At 47.9% G+C, this 9,771-nt stretch overlaps 1 protein-coding gene across 1 annotated transcript in view; it reads right to left on the reverse strand.

Moving 5' to 3' along the window:
* The window catches only part of BBX (BBX high mobility group box domain containing), a 71,340-nt gene extending 66,842 nt beyond the window's left edge, over nucleotides 1-4,498 (reverse strand). The window contains exons 1-2 of the mRNA XM_066578737.1: nucleotides 4,241-4,498; nucleotides 1,607-1,849 (exon numbers count right to left, since the gene is read on the reverse strand). Coding sequence (XP_066434834.1) covers nucleotides 1,607-1,849; nucleotides 4,241-4,315 — 318 coding nt within the window. The 5' untranslated portion in view covers nucleotides 4,316-4,498. The remainder of the gene's footprint in view (nucleotides 1-1,606; nucleotides 1,850-4,240) is intronic.
* Nucleotides 4,499-9,771: the final 5,273 nt, after the last annotated feature.

Consider the following 9,771-nt stretch of genomic DNA (forward strand, 5'->3'; position numbering starts at 1 on the left):
ATAAAACAATACATACATAAGAAAGAAAATAACCCAAAGCTGACGCCAACCGAAGAGGAGGGTTGGTGTCATTAATACTATTTATTTTAATGTTATTCCCTTCACAATCTACTCATCTCAAAGGGGCTTGTTCATAGTAGTATTTGTAAGTTTTCCTTTAACCCCTTGAGTGGCACGCCCGGAAATTTTCCGGGAGCAGCTCCACTGCTCATAGCAACCGGGCTATGTATCACTATGGGAGCTGCAGAGCACAATGCCACAAGCTGTGACAGTGTGCTCTGCCTGCACAGACCCACACAGAGCAGTGAAAAACCAGCAGAAGATATTGCCGATATGCCGGCAATCTCCTGCTTGTTTACAGGTTGCCATAGAGACCATCGGCTTGTCGGAAGCAAGCCGATGGTCTCTGTGGCAGGGAGAGCTTGGTGCTTGGCTGTGAGAGGACACCTAGGTACCTGCTCTTACAGCAGAGATCAGAGAAAACCTCCGATCTCTGCTGTGTTAACCCTTTATATGCTGCAGTCTATGTGACTGCAGCATGTAAAGGGCTGTCACTGCAGCATGTAAAGGGCTGTCACCATCGGACCCCCGGAATGTGATCAGGGGGTCCTGATGGGTCCCTGTGGAAGTCCCCTAAAGGGACAAAAAAAAATTCTTTTTTTTTAATAAATGTAAAAAAAAAAAAAAAAAAAAGGTTAAAAATTATTTAAAAAAATAAAAACACTTGTCTCCCTATCCCGAAACGGGTTTTTTTTTTTTTTTCAATAGCCCCCCCTCGGCGCGAGACAAACCCGATGCAGGGGTTAAAAAAAAACAAAAACGGATAGTGCTTACCCGAATCCCCGCGCTCCGGCGACTTCTTACTTACCTTGCGAAGATGGCCACCGGGATCTTCACCCTCGGTGGACCGCAGGTCTTCTGTGCGGTCCATTGCCGATTCCAGCCTCCTGATTGGCTGGAATCGGCACACGTGACGGGGCGGAACTACGAGGAGCAGCTCTCCGGCATGAGCGGCCCCATTCAGCAAAGGAGAAGACCGGCACCATGGAGACGGGGACGCTAGCAACGGAACAGGTAAGTGAATAACTTCTGTATGGCTCATAATTAATGCACAATGTACATTACAAAGTGCATTAATATGGCCATACAGAAGTGTATAGACCCACTTTGTTTCGCGGGACAACCCCTTTAATACATTATTTAACCCCTTAATGACATGGCCCCTTTTTTTCTTTTTTCCCCATTTCTTTTTTTCCTCCCCCGTTTAAAAAAATCACAACTTGTCCCGCAAAAAACAAGCCCTCATATGGCCGTGTCAATGGAAAAATGAAAAAGTTATGGCTCTTGGGACGCAACTGCAAAATTAGTTGAAATTCAATGATTAGACCATTTTAAAAAACCTGCCCTGGTGGGCACGACAGGGTGGTAGGAAACCTGCCACTCAAGGGGTTAAGTGATGGAAGCCAACCAAGGAAAAAAAAACTCCTAAAGAATGTCCTATATTTCTATTAAGATGAACGTGCTAGCTGAGGATGTACAGCCCACCCGGTTACCCCGGGCAGGGGGTTAGCCAAATAAGCTCCCCGGACATTGCATGCATACAAACCTCCTTTGCCATGTCAGTGTACTTCTGCTTCTCATTGGGGTCCAGGTAAGCCCACCAGTCTGCCAATATTTTTGTGGCACCGCGATTATCCAGACGGGGGTGCTCCTGGCGCACAAGAGAACGATGGCGCTTGCAGAATAAAAGAAATGCATTCATGGGTCTCCGGGCCCGCTGTTCAGGGGACTCGTTCTCTTCGGCTTCGTCCACCTCATGTTCTAGTCCTTCTGCATCAAGGAGCTGAACCTGCATGTAATAATATGAGGAGTGTCAGGAGCATGCTCCATACAATACAGCACTTATCTCATGAGAGGATGAAGTAGTTACGGCAATGACTCATCTCAGCTGTAAAAGAAATAGAGAAGTATTCCGATGTCTACTCTATCATACTTTACATATTGCACCAAGAGGATATGCTACTAGTGCCCATAGCCTACAACCACGGCCAGGGAATAGCAGGATTATCTCGTGACAATGGCACCCGCTATGGGATATATGAAGCAGCAAGTGAAGCGTCAGCTCTGGAGGTTGATGATTGCAAGCAGGAAAAATGGGCAAACTAAAGGATCTGAGTGACTTTGAGAAGGACCAAACCGTGCCGATTGGACGACTAGGTGAGAGCATCTCCACCGCGGCAGGTGGGGCGGGCGCTGTACGCTGTGGTTAGTACCCAAGTGGGGCAAAGAGGAACGACGGCAGGCCAGTTATTTTATGGCAGCTCCACTCTGGAATCAAAACAGACAGTTCTATAGTTTCAATGGGTGTGGAATACCCCGGATCGTCTGCGCGGGAGACGATCACGGATCCTGACATTGAAATCTGAACGTGTGAGAGCGGCCTATATGTTTAACGGATATTTAAAAAACAACACAAATATGCTTAAACTTTTGTAGGCTTTGTTTCATGTAGTTTAACGTATATGCCGAGTCCATTAGAGATGTGATGCGAGTAGCCACTGCCTGTGGTTTGTCCTCACCCTACTTCCCAATAAGCCCGGTTGCAATCAGGTGGATTTGCATTGCGGAATCTGGAGCGGGAGACTGCCTGCGGATTCAACAGAAAATAGCGCCCATCGCCTGCCATGGGGAATAGATTCTTCCTGCACACAAGCAGAAACCAATTAAGGTTGCTGCTCACGGAGGAAAAAAAAATAGCAGCATGCTCAATTTTTGCGCGGATGGCTCCCATTGAAGTCAACGGAAGCCATCTGATCCACGGCCCGTCCACGGAAAAAGCAGGACTTAAAAAAATAAAAAAAACTCTACTGCACATATCCGACTGCGAGCCGTGCGGACCAGCCGCAGTACAGATGGAGAAAAGGAAAGGCGCGGATGCCGCTGCTCCCAGGGCCGGGTTCTGCTGCGGGATTCCGCATGTGGAACCCAACCCGCCCGTGTGCCGGCCGCATCGGGATAATTTCAGACGGCGAGTGTGATATCGGGCCGTTAGACTCAGGCCGACGTTGCGGTTGCCAACGTGCGTTCTTTACCCGTGGATGGGAGGAGTTTTTCATGAAAAAATGACTTGCATTCCTTCCGTGAAATTCCGATCCTCCGGCGCTCGTCTGACACGTGGCGGGGGACCAGCAAATGTTTCCCACTGACTTCACAGCGTCGCTGTGAGGCAATAAAAGCTGCCCGTGTGACTGCGTTCAGGAACATGTTCGCATTCTGCCGGATTTTATGGGTCTCACAACGCACAAAACTGGCGTGCGATTGCCGCAGGTGTGCACGCAGCCAACGCTCCTTCAGGGCGCTCTCACACCAGCGGGAGGTTTCCACAATCCACACCTAAGACACGAAATTCTACACTAAAACCCCCATATAAAGGTCAGTCAGGGCTTCTTCACACGATTGGGTTCGCACGCACAAAATATACGTGCGCAAAACACAGAAAGAAGAACCCAGTCAATTCGACGGGCTCGCTCTCATGAGCGCGGTTTGCATGCATTTCGCACACGTGGAAGTAGGACTTCCTTTATCTTTTTACGTTTTGCACAGCAAAGGCCACTATGGAAGTCGATGCGCGAAAATGCCAGGGCACGCGTGAAACACTGCGCAAAACATGAAAAAAGGGCATATCTGGACCTCATTAGGCGGAAGAGCCCCTTAGCGTATAGAAGGGGTGCGCAAAAACCGTGCAGACGCTCGCGCAAATCTACCTCATTCAGATACGATGCGCTGTGGCATGTGTTTTTGCATGGAGGGGGATCCCCCCAGATGAGCCTGCAGCTGCGGGGGGAGAGGATCCCCTCAGATGAGCCTGCAGCTGCGGGGGGAGAGGATCCCCTCAGATGAGCCTGTAGTTGCAGTGGGATGGTGGCCCCCCAGATGAGCCTGCAGCTGCGGGGGGAGGGGATCCCCTCAGATGATCCTGTGCTGCGGGGAGGACGGAGGCCCCCAGAGCTGACCCTACAGCCTCTTGCAGACCAGTAACGGATAGCGGCCGGCCTCTCCCCGTCCAGCTGCCGCCTGCTGAGGCCTAGGTGCCGGCACTGGCTGCCCCGCTCCCCGCAGCCACTGAGCAGACATGACGGGTCTGTGCTGCCTGGGATGCTGCGGGGATCCCACCGCCCGGCACGGCTGCCCCACCTGCGCCCTGCCGGCTCACCCGTCCCGGCAGTAACCCCTCTCTCACCGGGACGCGGCTCCTCAGCTCCGCCGGACAGTTATCACACAAGTACCGTCCAGGCTCCGGTAAAGACTCCGCCATTTTCCGCTGCCCTAGAGATGACGCACGGCGACATCAGCACGCTGCGACCGATAGACGGCGAGAGAGAGGGGCCAAACCACGCTGCCTGCCAGTGCTGAGGGGTCCGCGGTGGGCTGGGGCTGCCGGCAGCAGCGGGCTCGTGTGCACTAGTGGGGTCCCTCGCAGAAGACTGCTGATACAAGTGCAGGATGGCGGCCATGTAACACACAGTGATACACAGCTCAGGGGGCTCATGAGGCCGGACATCTGCTGGAGAGGCTCGGGGGGACTGGAGAACATTTAGTGGGGGAGAAAACTTTTTGGTGGCGCCTGTGGGCCATGTTAGATTCAGTCCCAGAAACTTCAGGGAGTCTCAGGGTACACGATGTTAGGGCAGGGGCCGGACGCCCATTTAATGGTGGAGAGGCAGAAATTGAAAAAACCCCCACAAAAGCCTATTCTGTGAAATGCATCGAAATAAATTAAAACCATAGCCACCTGGATGGCCCCTCCCCCTGCCGGCCTCCGCAGTCCGCGCCAAACGCTTTCCAGGTAGAGCGATCTTGTGATTGCCACGGTTTGCGACACTATGATGTGAGGACAGACCTCGAGGGCAGGGACTGATGCCAGTGCTGGCTCCACAATATGTTGGCACCACATGAGCAACCATAAGAACTGAATCAGATTCAGTGAGAAGTCAGTCCTGTTCTTGGCTGCTGCCAGCGGCCCAGCGTCCACGGGCGGATTTGAATTGTGGAATCCGTGCAGGACAACCACACGGACGATTTACAGATCAGGCCGCCCATAGGGAAGCATGGGCGTCCGCACTTCAATTAACACCTGCGGATTTGATTTGTAGATGCCACATGCAGAAAAGAAATCGCAGCATGTTCCATTTTACCACGGATTCCACGCGGATGGGCTTCATAGATCTCTATGGAAGCGAGCGAACCGCAATGCGTCCGCAATTCAATTGCGGAGTTGTAGGCAGGTACCTCTCTGGTTGCTTGGTGACCGAGGAGGGGGAAGGCAGGCCCTTTTTTTTTTCTTCTGCGCAGATGATCCGCAGTTCATCCACGATCGCCAGAAAGTATTCATGCCACAGACACGAGGCCATACTGCGCCATAATATGGAGCGCTTGAATGGCGGTCTAAGGCACTCTTCATACCTGCATTGTGGTTCTTGCTTGCAACTGAAACCTTGACAATTCCAGATCTGCTGTACAACAACCACCACTGATGCCCAGTAGAGCCCACTGAACTACATGAGATCTCACCACCGCACAACATACATGTATATCGGATGTGTGGGGGGTTTGTACAGAGCAGGGTCGGGAACAGAAAAGAAGCCAATCGGCTGAAAACTATCGCAAAACAGCGACATTTCACAGCAATATGCTTATGGTTTTCAGTGGTGTTTATGATGTTTAATTGGGTCAAAAGTGGTGTCGTGTCTCCTTAAGGAGAGCACCCAAAAAGTATGTGGGGACACCTAGGGGGTGAGTGGGGATGGTATAGTCTCTCCCCAAGGAGAGCACCGAGAAGGGGTGTGAGGACACCTAGAAGCTAAGTAAGGAGACTTAGGCAATGCTCCTCTGGGAAATGTATGCAAATCAGAAAGCCAGAGGTCGGTGACACACAAGCATATCCCAGCCACATTTTGGCATCTGTAACACGGACGAGTGTCCCGGCCTGACCGTTGGTCTCCAGGCCCAACCACTAAGCATTGTAAGAGTCTGATGCTCAGGCCAGGAGAGCCGCAGTCAGGCTGAGACACCCATCGGCATTACGGAAATAAAAAGGTGGCCCAAATACACTTGTCCGTCACCGACCTCAGGAAATATTTCGTCTGTCATCCATGTGAAATCTCCAGTGATGCAAGATGCTTTCATTTGAAAACAGCCTCGCATCACTGCGGGGTTCCCATCATCCCCGCAGCGGCTCTGCATGCCGTGGCAGAGGATCGCGGAGTTCTCCCATTGAAGACAATGGGCAGTATTGCAGGGAGATAGAACATGCTGCGATGTGTTTCATGCCTAGCATCGCAGCACTGTGTCGTAGGAGAACATCACTCGTGTGTATGACCCCATTCAAATGAACAGGGCTCATATTTCTGCATCTCGCAACGCATGAATCTTGCGCAATTTTCTCTGCCATGAGAAACCGGCCTTAGAAGTGGCCAATGGCCGCAGCAGGAAGCCCCGCCTCCTTTACTACCCAGCTGGGAGCGTGAGCAGAGAAGTGAAGAACTGGCCAAGCACCAATGATGCGGAATGCGCTTGCCAGCACCTGTCTTGTCAGCCTCCTTCTGCCAGCTATGGCTATGGCTGGGGAGGGGAAATGAAAGGTACAGGAGGCACCATTACGTTGTAGCCTCTCATAGGCTGTAAAGGAGGTTCCGCCCTATGGTCATGTGGGGTGACATGTCTACCATATTATTGCCCAGAGAACAGCCCTAAGATAAAAAAAAGATGCAAACTCAGGAAAAAAATAAAAACTAATCCAGCGCTCACTAGGAGACAGATATGGCGACCCTTGGCCAAAGTATAGGTAAACTTGGTTATTGCAACGCATTCAGGCGACTTTTTCAAGCAAAATATACACACATACATACATGCACATTCTTTATATAGAAAACTTACTTAAGACTTCATTACAGTGTTAGGCGTCTCACTACGCCGTGCGGCTACACTTCGGGTTGGAGGAGGCGGCCAGGAGTGAGCGGTGGGAGGGGTCTGTGCGAATGGACGTATCTATGAAACGCACACAACGGTGATGTGTGCTCCATGGCCCGACATGTGCAAACTCCACATCAACACTCCACAAAATACTACAGTTCATTCATAAAAACTCCATATAGCGGTTATACGGTGAAAACACTGCTAATGCACAGCCGTTCAGATTACTTGGGATACAAATACAAAAATACTAAATAATATTTATATCTATCCAGTTCTCAATAGTAATATAAATGAATTATATAGAATTCTCATTCTAATGGAAGAATAGATAAATGTTTAGCAACACATATATGTAAATGAAATAAAACATTAATATTTGTGCATTCAATTAATATCATAGCTATATATATAAAACACCATATATAGATAGTGCTCATAGAATAAACTAAGTGAATCTAAAAGGGATTGTTCTTGTAAATATAAAATTATCACTATGCATAAACTTATTAACCCTTTCCAATCCAATTTGCATCCAGGTTTTCCTAGGGTGCTTACTCTTTTTCTGCCATTATACAATGGCGCTATATGCTGGCTAAAGCCAGTACTGCATGAGGTGACACGTTGGATAGGCTCCGACAGCAGAGAGATTGGCAATATACAGTAAGAGAACCCCGACGGACGTCTTCCAACATCGGAGCTGTACAGCCTTAAAGGAGATGTCCCGAGGCAGCAAGTGGGGTTATACACTTCTGTATGGCCATAATAATGCACTTTGTAATATACATTGTGCATTAATTATGAGCCATACAGAAGTTATAAAAAGTTTTTTACTTACCTGCTCCGTTGCTGGCGTCCTCGTCTCCATGGTGCCGACTAATTTTTGGCCTCCGATGGCCAAATTAGCCGCGCTTGCGCAGTCCGGGTCTTCTGCTGTTCTCTATGGGGCTCCGTGTAGCTCCGCCCCGTCACGTGCCGATTCCAGCCAATCAGGAGGCTGGAATCGGCAGTGGACCGCACAGAAGAGCTGCGGTCCACGAAGATAGAGGATCCCGGCGGCCATCTTCAGCGGTAAGTATTGAAGTCACCGGACCGCCGGGATTCAGGTAAGCGCTGTGCGGGTGGTTTTTTTAACCCCTGCATCGGGGTTGTCTCGCGCCGAACGGGGGGGGGGTTTAAAAAAAAAAAAACCCGTTTCGGCGCGGGACATCTCCTTTAAATCATAATGTCTTCAGACGTCAGACAGTGGATTGGAAAGGGTTAATAGTAGTTCGGGTAAATTACACACAATCTATAGAAAATACTCATAAATTAACCTAGCTTAATCTAAAAGGATTACTGCTGTATACAAATGGCTATCTCTTACACAATTGTTATGATTAAAATGTACTTTTTTCCAAATAAAAGACCATTTTGTATATAAAAAAACATAAAAAAATGTATTTGAATCCAATATGGGACTGTTATCAATTTTTTTTAAAACTTCACATTTTTTCCAATACTTCGTTTAGCCCATACAGCACTAAAGTGTTTAGCTTAAAGATCCAATACATCTCTTTTGCTCGGAAATCACTTACAGAGTTACTGAAGATGTATTCTAGGGGGATAACACGTAGAGTTGAAAAACCACTATTATGGTACATTTTATAGTGTCGTGACACACTATGTTTCAAAAAACCAATTTTTATATTCCTCCTGTGTTTACACATCCTCATACGCAGTGCATTAATGGTTCTACCCACATAGCGTTTCCCACCGGGACATTCCATCAAATATACAACCAGTTTGGTGTCGCATGTTAAGTGTTATTTTAAAACTTCAGTCGTATCTGCATTTATGTCCATTTTACCATGCTCTACATTGGCACAACATTTACATTTTTCCGCATTTAAATATCCCTGCACGTTGTGTTTTAATCTCGTTTTTGCCATCCGTCTTTCTCTTCATTTTCCCTTTTGGGCATGAAGGTGCCAATATGTTTTTTAATGTTCTGTTCCGACAAAAAATAACTGTAGGCTTCTCCGCAAGGTCTCTAGTTAGATAAGGATCGTTCTTCAAAATGGACCAATTTTTCTTCAATATTGTTTTGATCTGGCTATGATCAGAACTGTATTTAGTGATAAATGTGGTTTTAATCTTACATTTCTCATTGTTTTCATTTACTTTTATTTTTTTACCTTCTAGATTTTTTTGTTGTTCTGTTTCCATTAAGACTCTATGAAATGCAGAATCGATAATAGATTTGGGGTATCTCCTTTCACATAATCTTTTCTTCACCACCTCTGCCTGTTGTTTAAAAGTCCCAATTTTAGAACAGTTTCTATTTACCCTCTTCAGTTGGCCATAAGGTATGTTGGTTTTCCAACTTTTAAGGTGGCAGTCAGAGGCGTAACTTGACGCTCTCGGGCCCCAATGCAAAACCCGTAATGGGGCCCCCAACTATAATGCTTTATTCATAGTACTGGGCTCCCTATACGGAGAAGAGAGGCCTTATGGGCCCCCGAAGGCTCCTAGGCCTGGGTGCAACCACATCCCCTGCATCCTCTATAGGTGGCCCCTGGTGGCAGCTATGAAAGTCGAGGTAACTATAAATATCCACAGGTTTAAAATACGTTTCGTTACTATATTATCATTTTCTGATCCAATTTCGAAATCTAAAAACAGTATACTGTCATTACTAATCGTACTTGTGAATTTTAGATTATATTCACTGCCGTTGACTTGTTCGATATAAGATGACAGATCTTTCTTGCTTCCCTTCCATATAATTAAAATGTCGTCTATATATCTCTTAAATAG

Source organism: Eleutherodactylus coqui, chromosome 1 (assembly GCF_035609145.1).
Source record: "Eleutherodactylus coqui strain aEleCoq1 chromosome 1, aEleCoq1.hap1, whole genome shotgun sequence".
NCBI classification, from domain to species: domain Eukaryota; kingdom Metazoa; phylum Chordata; class Amphibia; order Anura; family Eleutherodactylidae; genus Eleutherodactylus; species Eleutherodactylus coqui.